Below are 16,204 nucleotides of genomic sequence, written 5' to 3' on the forward strand. Positions count from 1 at the left end.
CTGAATGTTGAGCTTTATACAGACATGTAGACGTGTGCATGAAGAAATAACTGTACTGAAATGTAAAAAAAAAAAAAGTGCAGCCTTCAAAGCAAACTGAAATTTTAAACCAACTGACAACAGTTCAGTTAGAATTCTCACAACCTGGTAACTAAATCTCCATGAGGGCTCTGATATCATCTATTTGTGCCCGTTTCCGGTCCTGTGGGTTTTTCGCTCCAAAAGCCTTTTCCACAAGCTCCTGCTTTTTCTTCTGAATCTTCACCATGTTCTCCTCCACAGAATCTTTCACAATAAACTACAACACATTCAAAGGGAGGAAAGAGATCTGATTACCCTGTCAAAATCATGTCACAATTCCTTCAGGCAGTCACCAATATTCAATTGAGGTTGAAGTGAGAACGGGGGGGGGCGGGAGGATACAATTTTGTTTACCAAAACTTCTGAAATCTTATGACAATCTCACGGGCTATTTTTTTTTATTATTCAGATGGAATGATTTTTAAAGTGCATAGCAGGGCTCGACATTAAGCATTGTCATGTGCTTGTCCTTGGGGAAAGTAAATTGGTCATTTCACTTGTTTGTGTAAAAATGTTACTTGTCCAGAGAGAAAAAAAGGACATTTTGTCAATTGTGGTACAAATACAATTTATTCAGAAACAATATTTTCTTCAGTATTCTCAATTAGTCATTCATTTACCTGGAAGATGTGATGTAATCATGTATCGACTTTTATATTGTTGTTCTTGGCAAATACCTTTTAATACTTAACATGTAGTTAAAAGAATAGTTGGGTCTTTTAATCATATTACCGGTACTCCAGTTTTAGCTGCTTTACATTGATTACCAATTAATTTTAATGTTGATTTTATTAATTACACATTTGAGTGCTAGATTATTAGCAGACCATTTAAGACCTCATGAAACAGCTGGACCTCTTAGATCTTGTGAACTGTTGGCTGTTCCAAGATCCAGATACAAAACTACAGGTGATAGAGCATTTGTAGTGAAGGCCCCATGATTATGGAACAGCCTGCCCTGGGATATTAGATCTGTTAAATCTGTTTTTAAGTCTCACTTAACTCATTTGTATAGACTTGCTTTTACTACTTTGTGGATTTTTGTTTTATGCGTTGTGAAGCTCTTTGAGATAAATTTCTAAAAGCTGCTATAAAAGTTATTTTTAATAATGTATTTATATTATGTAAATCTGTACATAGGCCTACTTATATTATTAAAATGGACTGATTCACAAGGCTGAGAAAATGCCTGTACACGTCAGATGGAGCATCAGAGATGATATGTAACAGGTGTTTATAAAGATGTTGTTTTCTTTTTTTTTTTTAAGCATTTCTCTTCACCCAGCAGTAGTTCTGGTAGCTTTACACAAAGCATTTTTGCTATTTCTGCCTTCCTTGTCAAAGGTGCAGTAATATGAGCCGAGGATGTGATGTAGCAAATCTAGACTGATTCAATGTCATGTGCTTGAACTTTGTTTATAAACAGGAGTGATAGTTTAATCACGTCGCTCGCTTGCAGAGACCCATCTATGTATAACATTTGCATATAAAATTAAAAGGTTATAAATAAGTTCAGCAAATATGCGACGGCGCACTGCTCGCTCACATTAAACTCGGTAGACACAGAGATACGTTGTATATATTTTTTTTCTTATGTACATTGTTTTGCACTGTTTTATTTGTATGCATCTCAGCTGTAAATGCTTTTGCAGTACGAATGTACAAATATTTGTCATGCCAATAAGGGACCTTAAAAATGAAACTGAAACCAAAAGACACTCAGTAGCACTGATTACTCACGCTGATTCTAATATTATGATAGAAAGACTAAATTATTGATTTAATGTGTACATCTGTGGTTCCGTTTACAAATTTTTCAACTACTACACGTTAACAATACATTTGTGTGGGAATTCCCTGGGTTATGAACATTGAACTTGCGGAGTAATTAAAAATGTGTGCAATACCCGCACCAAATTTCATGCCCTGTAAAGTTAGTGTAAACTTTTCTGTAGTACCAAATGGAATTTCAATAACAGTAGCTCTTTTCAAACAGGTTTCCCAAACACTGCCCCCCATCTGCCATTGGTCAGAGAAATGGGCAGTTCCACAAACTCATGCCAATGGTTGAGCCAGTGTTACTGTTTTGGGCTGGTCGTGATGCTCAAACACAGCAATGTTTTGATAGCGCCATAGTGCTCACTTTTTTTTTTCTACCTTTAGCAGTTTTTTTTTTTTTTGTATATTAAGTTGGGATAAGAAAGTATTTTAACATCCCAAAAAAATTACACTACATGTAAGATTTGTTGTCATGAGCTAATGAGGAAGTCAAAGATATTTTGTTACATTTGTTACCACTGAGAAAAATTACAGGCACGTAATAATAGCTGTGGGATCAGCTGCTAACATACCGCTGTGCGGCTACCATGACATAAATCAAAGACTTTACCTTAGTGATCACTACATCTCTGCTCTGGCCTAACCTATGACATCTGTCAACACACTGATCTTCTGCTGCTGGATTCCAGGCCTGGAACAAACAATAAAAAACAGAATCAACAAATGTGTTCTGTGTATGAGGCCATATCTAGTGCAACAGAGAATTAATTTCTCATTAGATTTATGCATTAAGCATTTAACAATGAGAACACTGCTACCCAGTGGCTGACATGAAGTAAATCCTGGGACATTTCACTCACTGGATCCATTAGAAACACATGAGAAGCAGCAGTCAAATTAAGCCCCACCCCTCCAGCTTTGAGTGACAGTAACATGAGGGTAGGGCTTCCCGGAGAGGAGTCCTGCAGGTCCTGAATGGCCTGTGCTCTGTTCTTCTGATTCATAGAGCCATCCAGGCGTGTGAAAGAGAACCCATATTCCCTGCACACACCACCAGTGTCAGCACTCAAAACCACTAATGGCTGCTGCTTTAAGTACTTAGTGCATTCTGTAATTTATCCACAGGGCTGATAACGATACCTCAAGGGAACCTCTAGAAGATTTAGAAACTTGGTGAACTGAGAGACCACAAGACTTTTTACAGTGGGATCTTCATTCCGCAGCTTCAACAGGTTGCTCATCAAAGCGTCCACCTGCATAAAGGAAAACACATTATAAGAAACCTACCAACTACAGATATTAAGACAGAACTACTACAACTCAGCTCCAGACAGCACATCCCTGGACCATCTGATGCATACTAGGCACAAAAAGGGGAAGTGCTTTCTCAAGGCAAGTACCATTTTGGTTGGCTGCCTTAAAGGGATGGTTCACTCGAAAATGAAAATTCTCTCATTTACTCACCCTCATGCCATCCCAGATATACAACGATCAGCCACAACATTAAAACCACCTGCTAATATTGTGTAGGTCCCCCTCGTGCCGCCAAAACAGAGCCAACTTGCATCTTAGAATAGCATTTTGAGATGCTATTCTCACCACAATTGTACAGAGCGGTTATATGAGTTACCATAGACTTTGTTAGTTCAAACCAGTCTGGCCATTCTCTGTTGACTTCTCTCATCAACAAGGCATTTCCATCCACAGAACTGCCGCTCACTGGATGTTTTTTGTTTTTGCCACCTTTCGGAGTAAATTCTAGCATGAAAATCCCAGGAGATCAGCAGTTAGAGAACCAACAATCATTCCACACTCCAAATCACAGAAATACATTTTTTTCCCCATTATGATGGTTGATGTGAACATTAACTGAAGCTCCTGACCCATATCTGTTTAAGTTTATGCACTGCTGCCACATAATCGCCAGATAATCGCATGGATGATTGTCCTCCTCCAAAAGATGGCAAATGCTAGGCTGGTTTAATGCGATTCTTAAGTGATACATTTCTCAATACAGGCACAGGAGATAGGCTGCTTTTGCCAGTGTGCAGGACATAACTCGCTGTATTCACATAATATAATTTTGCATTCACTGGGATGGCGTCACGCTATACAATTGTGGCATCAACTAAAGGAGTTGCTGATGCTTCGTGTTAATATTTTCACTGGACACTGCGTTCGACTTTTTTTTCAATTTATCAAAAACTGGTAATTACCAGCTAGCGAAAACCCTGCTTCTATCATCTTTGAACCTTGGAGAAACAAAATAACCAAAAGATGCATAAGAGGCAAAGTTACTTTGGAACTTGATCGCCACTTATCGCCAGTGGTTGATCCAGTATCAACCTCTTCTCCAGGATACTCCACCAGCTCTTTGGTCTTGATCTGAGCACGACACAGGGGACATCTAGCCTGCTCCTATGAAACAGGAACAAACAGTATCCAGGTATGACTGATCAATACAGGGTTCTTCAGGATTCCTCTGAGGTACTGAAGTAATGCTGACCTTTTCTGAGTGGATGACCTCACAGATGCAGGGTCTGCAGAAGACATGGGCACAGTATGTGATGACGGGCTGACGTAAGGAGTCTAGACAGACAGCACACTCCTCATCTGAGCCGGAGTTCAGCACCAGGGTGATCTTATTGATGAGACGCTCCCGCAGCTCACTGGGGGTCACAGATTCACCTAACGCAGATCCAAAAGACAGGGTCATCACAACATATTGACAGAGCAAAACTGATTATGGCTGGTAATTGGAAGGTTGCTGATTACATTACAAATATTATACATTACAAATATACTGTGTATTAAATTAGGCTCAGAAACCTTCAGTGTTGTAAATAAACAGCTTTTTATATTAAATGCAGTGTCTTATCTATACCTGCTCCTGTATATTTCCCCACAAGACTAGGGTGACAGCAGTACTGCCTCAGATGGACCAAGATGGCCAACACATCAGCATAGTTTGTCATGACAGTCCCCTCTTGGAAATAGCTGTGAAGACAAACGTTTCCATTTACTGATTTTAAAACCTTAATGTGATGGTGATCAGTAGCAGTTTAAACTGTACCTACCTGCCGATGATGTTCCTGCCCTCCCTCTTGACCTGTTCATATTCTTCCCTCTCCTCCTCAGAGAGAGTCACATGCTGAACAAACACTCTTCTCTCAGGTAACTGCACCACAGTGCGGCCACCCACTTTACTGGTCTTAGTGCGTCTGAGGGTGATCCCCTTTACCAGCACCTGCAAATTCCTGATAACACATAATGCAAGATATGTTGTGGATATGTTTTCACTTAGGTACAAAGGAGAGAGGAAATGTTGGGAAGAGGAGGGGGAAATAGGATTAGAAATTGTTGCAAACCGGATTCAAACTTGTGTAGCCCCTATGGGCACCATATGTGATTGAGCACTAACCACTAAGCCACAGCTCTGACAGGCATGATGAAACATTTCACAAAACAAGTCAATGTAATTTTGCATTGGAAAACTTATTTGATTTAATATTTTGTGGATTGTTATTACATACTTTAGTCCAACTCTGTCACCCATGTTAACAGGTCTCTGAATAATCCTGTTCCACCACTCTTTCACATCAAAAGGCTTCAGCTTCAAGAAAGACAGCAGCATATAAAGATCCTTCAGAGAGTTTTGAATAGGGGTCCCTGAAAGTGAAAAGATAATGATTAAATTGCTATACAGACTTTATAGACACAAATATGTATCCTTCCTTTTTATATCAAAGGTTCCCATGCTTTTTAACCAATTAATCACCATGACAATTCCATAACCTTTCCAGTAGTTTCTGATTACTGGAAAAGGCATTTTATTTATAGAGATTGGGAGAAATTTCCATTTGTATGTCAGGTATTAATCTTAAATTAAACATTTTAATTATTATACTCAGCGTGCAAATGTCTCCATAAGACCCTTAAAGGACATACTGATCTTGTCATGCTAGCTTGCAAGCAGTTACAAAGTGCAATATCTAGCTGGTGAAATATTTTAGAGCAATTTAACTAGAAAAAATAAACACACTTTAAACGAGTCAGAGTAATCAGATAACTTCTCAAACAAACTCACCAGACAGGATCCACCTGCGCTTTGACTGGAGCTCCAGTACAGCTTTGCTCTGAAGAGCACTGGGGTTTCTGATGATGTGACCCTCATCCAGCACCACTCTCAGCCAGTTTACTTTGTGCAGAGGACTGCTGGCCTTGTTCTGCGGGCGATGAAAAATTACTAGAGTATGAAGGCTTCTGTATTCCACCATTTATCCAGTTCTTTATGCTATGTGAATTTGTGTGATTCAAAAATTCATAAGACATAGGTTCAGCATCATGTAATCATAAATACCTCACAGCAAGAGACAAAAAACAAAACAAAAATAAAACAAACAAAGACAGGTCTGTAAATCCACTCACCCCATAATCTGATGAGAGAACATTGTATGTTGTAAGAACCACATCTTGTCCAGACAGAAGGCTGACCGAGCGCTTGCGCTCGGCCCCGTAGTACAGGTAAACATTCAATGTGACATCAGCTCGGATATGTTGCTCAAACTGGTCCTAAAACAGAGTTATTACACAAATTCACGTACAAACGAGGAATCTGATTTAAAGGTAAATCACCCAAAAATAAAAATTCTTGTATCATTTACTCACCATCATGCCATTCCAGATTTGTATGACTTACTTTCTTCTGCTGAACACAAAGATTTTTAGAAGAATATCTCAGTCTGTAGGTCCATACAATGCAAGTGAATGGTAACCAGACATTTGAAGCTCTAAAGATCACATAAAGGCAGCATAAAAGTAACCCATATGACCTTGATGGTTAAATTCATATTTTCAGAAGTAATACGATAGGTGTGGGAGTCTTATGGATTACTTTTATGTGGCCTTTATGTGATTTTTGGAACTTCAAAGGTCTGGTCACCATTCACTTGCATCGTTTGGACCTACAGAGCTGAGATATTCTTCTAAAAATCTTCATATGTGTTCAGCAGAAGAAAGAAAGTCATACACATCTGGAATGGCATGAGGGTGAATAAATGAGAATTTTCATTTTTGGGTGAACTTTCTCGTAAAGCCCGAAGTATACTTCCATTTTGACGGGAACGCTCAGCTTCTGAGTCAAACAAGAGCCTGTCAAAGTATACTCCATATAACTGTGCATGTATACACAGGTGGTTGGCGCATGCGTGCTACGACTGCTATGAGACACCGTACTTTCTTTTCAGGAGTTAAGACTCAAAGGTGTCTTTATATACCTTCAGACTCAAGTTATACAAATGCAGGTATGTCCAAACCTCATCGGACACACGCTCTTGACTTGCACATCCACTGTTGTTGTTTTTACCTTCATCTCCTGATGTTTAGCGCCGATTACATCTTCTAGCGCTTCTTCGTGACAGCAACAGCTCAAATGTGAGTGTTGATACCTTGTGGACCCACTAATTAGTGCACATACCTCTGGGCGCATGCGCATTCTGTGCTTTCAAAGACACGCAGTTAGAAAAATCGGGCTGCGCGCATTCAGTGCTCGAGCACTCTGCTGATGACTAGATTTGCATCACGTGTCCTGACCGAAGTATACTTTGGGCTTTAAAGGAATAGTTCACCCAAAAATTTAAATTCGCTGATAATTTACCTTACCAACGAGCTTACGTCATCCCTCTCATGAGTGTGTCACAGAGATGTACGGAAGTGAACATTTGTAGTTAAAAAGTATATAAGTATTGTTTTGTTTCTAAAAATAATCAATTGTTTGGGTTCAGAAGAACTTTATTTGTTGACTGGAGTCGTGTGGATTATTTTGATGCACCCTAAATATGCATTTTGGACCGTCAAAAAATGGAGGATGTTCACTTGCATTGTTTAGAGGAGGAGGCCTGAAATGAAATCCTAAAAGTCTTAAATTCTGTTTTGATGAAGAAAGAAACTCAGACACATCTTGGATGGCCTGAGGGTGAGTAAATTATCAGCAAATTTTCATTTTTGGGTGAACTATTCCTTTATTGAACATGAGAACTTTGAGCAGATTTTACATTACACTCACCAGCCAGGTGCTAAGGACAGACAGAGGACACACAATTAAAGTGGCTCTGGCACCTGAGCCCCCACTGCCTCCAGAGGGGCCCTTATCAGTACCTATAACCCATACAAAGCAGATTCTGTCCTGTAAAACTCACTCATACTCTAAGGAACAGACAAATGGCAGTTAATATTGCACTCACCAGAACTCTTCTTTGCCCTCTTTTTTGGAGGCTTGACTTGTGTGGAACTGCAGTCCAGAGCAGCAGCAAAGTCCAGATCATCCACTACAAACACTTCTATATATAGGAAAAGCAGAAAACAGAGACTGTGAAAATACTGTATATTGAACAATAAGAAAAGACTGCCTTTCAATTTACAGACAAGAATAGACAGTACCTTTCTTTGTGTTGGCTGACTTTTTAGTAGTTTTTCTTTTGGATTTTGCTGGAAAAAGTACAAACATGTTTGACAAACAATCAATAGTTATCAAAACTTAAAGGGATAGTTCACCCAAACATGAACATTCTCTCATTATTTACTCTCACTCATGCCGTCCCAGATGTGTATGACTTACTTTCTTCTGCTGAACTTTTGAAGATTCTGAAGATTTTTAGAAGAATATCTCTGCTATGTAGGTTCATACAATGCAAGTGAATGGGTACCAACATTTTGAAGCTCCAAAAAGCACAAATGCAGCACAAACGTAATCCACACAACTCCGGTGATTTAATCCATGTTTTCTGAAGCGATATGATAGGTGTGGGTGAGAAACAGATCAATACTTAAGTCCTTTTTTTTCTATAAATTCTCCTCCCTGCCCAGAAGGTGGTGAATGAATGCGAATCGCCAAAAAAATTCAAGAATGTTAAAGTGAAAGTGGAGACTGAGAGTAAAAAAGGACCTAAATATTGAACCGCTTCTGAAGATATAGATTTAACCACTGTAGTCGTATGGATTACTTTTATGCTGCCTTTATATGCTTTTTGGAGCTTCAAAGTTCTGACCATCATTCACTTGCATTGTATGAACCTACAAAGCTGAAATATTCTTCTAAAATCTTTGTTGGTGTTCAGCAGAAGAAAGAAAGTCATACACATCTGGAATGACACGAGGGTGAGTAAATGATGAGAGCATTTTCATTTTTGGGTGAACTGTCCCTTTAACAAAGAAACTAGGGATGCATAATTAATATATCAATTAATATACACTACCATTCAAAAATTTTCAAATTTTAGAATAATAGTAAAGTCATCACAACTGTGGAATAATAGAAATGGAACTATGGGAATTATGTTGTGACTAAACAAAATCCAAAATAAATCAAAACTGTGTTATATTTTAGCATCTTCAGAGTGGCCACTCTTTTAGGCACTCCTAGAATTTGCAGAAATGTACTCTTGGCATTTTCTCAACCAACTTCTTGAGGTATCACCCTGGGATGCTTTTTAAACAGTATTGAAGGAGTTCCCATCTATTTGGGCACTTATTGGCTGCTTTTCTTTATTATTTGGTCCAAGTCATCAATTTCAAAAACTTTTTTTTTTTTTTTTTTATAAAATTTTAGTTTTGTAATGCAATAAATTAATATGTTGGCACAAATATATTTTTGTCTACAAAATTAATTTCAAACATTTAAGCATATTCCTTCAGATCAAAAGGTTTTTAAGATCATGAGAAACTTTTCAGGCAAGTGACCCCAAACTTTTGAACGGTAGTGTATATAGTGAAATTATTGGTATCAGCTATCAGTCGTGTTTTTAAAATTGTCAGTATTGGTCTGATTAGGCCAATATTGCAAGCAGATCACATTAAACCGTTATCCTTCTTTTCTAATTTACATTAACATGTTTTAATGATTAAACAAAGATATATAATAATGGCAATCATATCCGTTATTGGTCATAACATTAATTATTAGCTATCGATATGGGCCATAATTTTGATATTGCAGCATATCTGGGAGAAACCAACCTTTCTTTTGAGGTGTAGACTTTTCAGCATCTTCCTCATTTGTGTCAGCAGTGCCACTATCAACATGCAATCTTTTCAGTTGGGATGACCCCTCTGATTCCTTACATTCTTCAAGAACACAGATAATATAACAAAATATATTAGTATTCTACAACAAATGTAACCGTAGTAAAAAAAAAAAGGTTTTTTTTTTTCCTCAGACACCTCTAATCAATTCAGAATGGTAAAAAAGGTTTATAAATTTACAGCACTGTGACATTTTTACCTTTAGAGGCCGATGACTTCTGGGAAGTAGAAGGCTTAGAAGATCCTTCCTAAAAAAAGAAAAAAAGAAAAAAAATATTCAAGTCCTCTTCATTTTTAAATTCTGGCTCCAATACTTCAAATGCCAGTAATCAGTGTGGTATTCATTCCTTCAGAGTAACTTGTTTGCTATTGTAGAAATATTTTTATCTGCCTCTTACTCACACATTTTTCCAGTGGCAGAGGTTTCCCATTTTGGAAATTAGAGACTATCAAGGCAATGGTGGTGAGGGTTTTGCCCTAAAACACATCAACAATGACAGCTCTTGTAAGCACTGGTATGGTTTATTGACCACTAAAAGAAGAACATTTGGTTTAAGATTCAATCACCAGCCCCATGTCATCAGCCAAAATCCCTCCAAGCACTTTCTCTGGCCTTTCCTTAACAGCGAAGTTAGTGAGAATGTTAAAGTAAAGGCCACCCTTCTGCTCCCAGAAAGGGGGCAGGTCATTGCTGTTTTCACGGGAAGTCATCCACGAGAGTGCCTGCTTTTGATGTGGGAGCAAGGGAGTGCACACTGCCTGTAAGGACACATTAACAGAGACATCTTCATGACTGATGTGCTTTTATATGATGGATGAGATTAACAGTTAAAAAAAAAAAAAAAAAAAAAAAAAAAAAAAAAAAGGCTGTGGGATGTTTTCTTTCTGCTTGTGCTCTTACCCCTGCTGGCTCCATCTCTTTTGTTTTGTCCTCCATTAAATCATCAAAGAGCTTGTCAAAGGCATTTTTCAGCTGAAATGGTGTAACAAAATAAAGTTTACATTACAGTTATGTTGACAGCATTAGAAACTGCAGTAGCCGGTGACGATACAGTTAACTAGAGAGCAGGGTGGCTGATATTAAGATGGTATTTGTGTGATAAAGGCTAATACAATTAAATTGGATAGCAATTGAGATGTACATATATAAATTATTTTTATTTTTTTTACAAAATATTTACTTGGATTATATTCAAAAGTTTGTAAACAGAAATTTTCCATTGACTAGGCTGTTGGTAGAATTTGGAAAGGATACAAGGGAGAGCTAACGCTTCTGTTAAAGGAATATTCCAGGTTCAATACAAGTTAAGCTCAATCGACAGCATTTGTGGCATGATGTTGATTACCTTGTAAATAATTTCGACTTGTCCCTCCTTTTCTTTAAAAAGCAAAACTCAAAGTTACAGTGAGGCACTTACAATGAAAGTGAATGGGATTTAAAGGCAGAAATGTGAAGCTTATAATTTTATAAAAGCACTTGCATTAATTCTTCTGTTAAAACTCATGTATTATTTGAGCTGTAATGTCATTTAAACTGGCATTTTTAAAGCCCATTTAGGGTTTATTGACATTACATCATCATGTTATCACACTAAAATCATGTCACCACACATATTGTTTATGTCTTGTAGCTATACTTTTGAAACAGGGAGTATTTTAATGTTTACGGATTGGCCCCATTCACTTCCATTATAAATGACTCACTGTAACCCAGACTTTAGCTTTTTTTAAAGAAAAGGTTGGGCAAGTCAAAATTTATTTTTGTGGTGATCAAAATTATGCCACAAATGCTGTTGATTGAGCTTAACTTGTATTGAACCCTGAATATTAATTGGCCAAGTGGGGATGGTTATTGGCAGATGCTGATAAACTCAAAGTGGCCAGTTATCAGCCAATACTGTATATTAGACTGTTGGTCTATCACTGTCATAAACACCTAGATTATGACATACAAAAATAAATACATAAGATAGAAAAAAGTAACCAATTTTGTCATCTAATAACTAATGTCTGTCATGTGCAATTTACCTCTTCTGCAGTCAAGGGAATTGCGGTAATTTTTGAGGATAATCCAAGCAATCCTAATGGATCTCTACCTGAAGACGTTTGTGTGGTGCCTCCTTAGAGAATAAACTAATGTCAATTATATTACTAAGACCATTATGTTTACCAAAGAACATCACATAGTGACAAACAAGTAAGTGAACCTTTGAAATCAGTGCCAAGTCTGAAACCATGGCATCTCATATGATTGTGCACAGCTTCTCTGTTCTCTTCATTGCCCCAGAACGTGAGGTTCACCGGCATTGTGAATTTATTTTTTTCCCCATATGGCACAACCCTATTAAGAAATCAAGAGCATGAAATAAGCAGATAAATATGACCAGGTTGTTATACTTACTACATCTAACGAGCACTCTTTTATGTCATACAGTTCAACAAATTGGAATAAAAACCTGTTGTAGCATATTAGATAAAACAGCTTCAAAAATATTTGTACACTGAGAAGTTATTGTACCCTTCCACCCTTGCCAAGTTGTTGTCCATAATATAGGCCATTGCAGCTGCCAGCTCTCTTTTGATGTGCCCCACCTGTCTCCCATAAACATTGGCAACCATCACTGCATTTCGGTCATAGGGATTCTGAGGCTCTCTCACCAATGACACCATCTCTCCTCGATTGACCTATGGAAGTTATATCATAATCAAACAATATTCTTATTAAACTTAAACCACTAAAAGGAGTTGCAAAGTCCATCCAATAACCTGATATTTCCAAAGCCAGTTTGATGATTGGCCTTGGCTTAGAACAGGGGTTCCTAATTGACTCAATGCACTTGACTTGAACTTTCATTTCCAGTGTGATGAATTAAGTGGTCATTACAGCCATGAATGGGAAAAATCTCTTTTTTTTCACCCTCATTATTTGATCGAAATACCAAAAATTAAGCCATTATTTTTTTGTTTTGTTTTTTTATTGAAAACATTGCAAAATAACCTTTTTTTCCCCTCTCCCCTTTACTACCCAATTTGGAATGCCCAATGCACTCCAAGTCCTCATGGTGGCGTAGTGACTCGCCTCAATCTGGGTGACGGAGGACGAATCTCAGTTGCCTCCATGTCTGAGACCGTCGATCTGCGCATCTTATCATGTGGCTTGTTGAGCGCGTTACCGCGAAGACACAACGTGTGTGGAGGCTTCACGCTATTGTCCGGCATCCACACAGCTCACCACACGCCCCACCGAAAGCGAGAACCACATTATAGCGACCATGAGGAGGTTACCCCATGTAACTCTACCCTCCCTAGCAAACAGGCCAATTTGGTTGCTTAGGAGACCTGGATGGAGTCACTCAGCACACCCTGGATAAAAACTTGTGACTCCAGGCGTGGTAGTCAGTGTCTTTACTTGCTGAGCTACTAGGCCCCCGTAAAATAACCATTATTATTTCCAAAAAGATAACTGGACGCTACTCATATTTGCAACATGATGAGGTCATGTGACAACAATATATCATACTACTGTCTATTGCAAACTCATTCTCAAAAGTCAGGATACTCACCACTCCAGAGTAGTACCGCAGGCCAACAACTGTGCCTTGAATAGTCCCAATCTGAACACTCTCCTCTGTCTCCAGGTCCTGCCCTGAATCCTCTGTTAAATTTGCAATTTCTTGGGATATTGTCTCTGTTCGACCCACATTCAAGAAATCTATGAAAGCTGATGATGGATAGCATGCATTAGAATAACAATAATTAAATGCATTGGGAGCAGATTATGGGTGCAACCCTTTTAGTTCAGATTCTTAATATATTTTAAAGCCATATTTTTTTCACCATATCTTGGCGAGGCGCTGGTCGAGGGGCTGCAAGGATGCACAGCAGAACGGAGACTGAAGTTTGGTGATGACTGCATGTCTGCGAACACACCTCGAAAAAAACTTTGTGAAATTTCATTGTAAACAGATAGTCAACACGCCATTCAAATGTTTATGCATATTGCAGGGGCTCGAGTTATCATATACATGCAAAAGGTTTAAGCAATAGGAAAGAATGATTTAATGGCGTTGGTATTGTAAACTGCTTAATTCGACTAGTTAAACTATTATCGTTTAACACGTCACGTTTTAACAAGCGAACATGTTTCATGAATTAAGTTAAACTGTATTAGCCAGCAGGCCAATTAACAGCCACACTCACCTTCTGTTCAAAGACTTAAGTACGGCAGAGTTTGCAGTATACTGATTCAAATCCAGATGCTACATGTGCAGTGGGTATTGAAGAGATATAGGTGTTAGTTGTAGTTATTTATTTTCATCGACGGCTGACAGAAAGTCGAGGCGCGTATTTCCCAAGTGCTCCTAGCTGCAGACTGTAGCGCGTTGACGTAGTGGATGTTGTAATGCGCATGCGTATTCACATTTTAATGTTTGGTTTTGTTACTGTAGGGTACTTAACGGTCATTAATACAGTATATATTCATATAACACACACACACACACACTTATATAATACGGCTGCACAATTAATTAAAATAAAATCGCGGTATGACATTGTGCAAATATTTAACCGCAAAGGGCTATGCCAATTAAATTAAATTAATAGATAAATCAAGCTGTTCGCGTCAAAGTATATGCACGCTGCTCTGTCCTGTCTGTATTGTGTATAAGCATTATTACAGTGTATTCAGAGCGGTTCTGTGCTACACAACTCGTGCTCACAGAGTAACAGATGTGCTCCATTTGGATCCGTGTGCTGAGCGTGTAATTTTAAAGCGCTCCAGATTCACATTAATTTCACTTTTGCACACTTCCAAGTCTGTTTGACCACTACATGTTAATATACAAATATAAATAATTCACCCCATGGCATTTATGTACAGTGGAGGAGATGTTAAAATGAGAAGCACATTATAGTGAGGAGTATATTGCTTAATTTATATATTTGTTTTCTGTTGGTGAAGAGGAAAAACAAGGAAAAGTAATTTACGAAATCCATGTTTATGACCATTTTTAAAAGCTAAGCTATATTAAACAAATGTATCAGTGTAATACTTTAATAATAAATTAATAATGTACTCAGTATAACCATAAAAACCAAAACATCCACTACATCACCAAAATTCACTACGCAGAGGATTAGATCTATTATGTCATCGCGCTGCAGTCTGCAGCGAGATCCGTCTCTTATTTCTGGCGCCAGAATGTACGTCAATGACATGTAAACCAATCAGCAGAGACTGACGAATGACGTCACTACAAAAATAAACTAAAATGAAATCAAATAAAAACAAATACATAAATAAATAAAAATGATATTAAATAATTTCTTTTTTTTCCTTTCATATGTATGCGATTCAGTATAGGTCTGTAGGCTACTTGTATTTTTTAATGTATATTTTTGTTATAATACCCAGGCAATAAAATGTTATGTAAAAAACATTGTGAAAACCGACTGAAAAAATAAAAATAATAATAATTTTATATATATATATATATATATATATATATATATATATATATATATATATATATATATATATATATGACTTTAATAGTATTTTATGAATTTCATACTATTGATATACAGTATATTCAAAAGAAAAGACATACTGTACAAATTCAGTAGCCTATTATAAATGAAAGCACATGATTTCTCGTAATACTTTAATACTTTATTCACTTATTTCCTATCTGATAGGGAAACTAAAAGTTCACGGTGAAAAGAAACAACATTCACAGTATACAAATTAAATGATTACAAATTAGTTGAGAAAGAAAGTGGATTTTGAGAAAAAAAAAATCTGGAGGAAATGTAAGGTTCTGGGTTAAGATCAGAGGACTATAAGCAAGGGCGTAGCAGTCATTTTAAATGTGTGTGTGGGGGGGGGGGGATGCACAGCTGTCAGTAGGTGGCTGCACAGACCCAGCACTTACAGTATTAATATATTACAGTATAAATTAATATATAAGTATAAGTATTATATTAATATATACGTATTATTTACTTTTAATTTTTGTAGTATTGCAAAATAATTGCAAAATTAGCTGCAAAAATAAAGGCCATCTTGTGGAGCATTTGCTTCTGTTTCACACATGACAATAAAAGACTGAGCACAAGCTGGTCCTGAATAAATTATTTAATCAGTTACAATAATGACAATTGTGCATGTGCACAATTTACGATTTAAATGTATCCAAGTAGCTCAAGTGTTTTAACTATGTTCACCAAAATTCATTCAGATCCATTTAATGATTCAGTAACC

At 37.4% G+C, this 16,204-nt stretch overlaps 1 protein-coding gene across 3 annotated transcripts; it reads right to left on the reverse strand.

Annotated features, from left to right (window-relative positions):
- Nucleotides 1-75: 75 nt before the first annotated feature.
- LOC127442584 (helicase-like transcription factor) lies at nt 76-14,311 on the reverse strand. Of its 3 annotated transcripts, none has more exons than XM_051700726.1 (25): nt 14,140-14,311; nt 13,777-13,857; nt 13,503-13,660; nt 12,458-12,624; nt 12,147-12,280; nt 11,968-12,059; nt 10,841-10,912; nt 10,507-10,698; nt 10,342-10,416; nt 10,139-10,187; nt 9,874-9,981; nt 8,299-8,346; nt 8,103-8,198; nt 7,925-8,016; nt 6,289-6,432; nt 5,948-6,086; nt 5,394-5,529; nt 4,938-5,117; nt 4,745-4,857; nt 4,367-4,548; nt 4,159-4,278; nt 3,001-3,113; nt 2,721-2,901; nt 2,471-2,551; nt 76-298 (listed from the first exon to the last, which is right to left on the reverse strand). In XM_051700726.1, exons 2-25 carry the CDS (start codon nt 13,853-13,855, stop codon nt 152-154), a joined length of 2,898 nt encoding a protein of 965 aa, XP_051556686.1. In that variant the 5' UTR covers nt 13,856-13,857; nt 14,140-14,311; the 3' UTR covers nt 76-151. The 3 variants fall into 3 exon arrangements, with proteins under 3 accessions (XP_051556686.1, XP_051556685.1, XP_051556684.1); XM_051700725.1 differs by having other exon boundaries at nt 13,777-13,880; XM_051700724.1 differs by lacking the exon at nt 14,140-14,311 and having other exon boundaries at nt 13,777-14,126.
- Between the last annotated feature and the right edge of the window lie 1,893 nt (nt 14,312-16,204).

The sequence above is a fragment of the Myxocyprinus asiaticus genome, chromosome 6 (genome assembly GCF_019703515.2).
Source record: "Myxocyprinus asiaticus isolate MX2 ecotype Aquarium Trade chromosome 6, UBuf_Myxa_2, whole genome shotgun sequence".
NCBI lineage: Eukaryota > Metazoa > Chordata > Actinopteri > Cypriniformes > Catostomidae > Myxocyprinus > Myxocyprinus asiaticus.

Excerpts from the sequence above, each read along its gene's own strand:
- LOC127442584 (XM_051700726.1), bottom strand. The coding sequence starts at position 13,855 with ATGCAGTCATCACCAAACTTCAGTCTCCGTTCTGCTGTGCATCCTTGC. Across the intron at positions 6,433-7,924 it reads CTGTCCTTAGCACCTGGCTG|GACCAGTTTGAGCAACATAT; the intron begins GTGAGTGTAATG and ends ACTCTGTTTTAG. Across the intron at positions 6,087-6,288 it reads TTCTCTCATCAGATTATGGG|AACAAGGCCAGCAGTCCTCT; the intron begins GTGAGTGGATTT and ends CATCGCCCGCAG.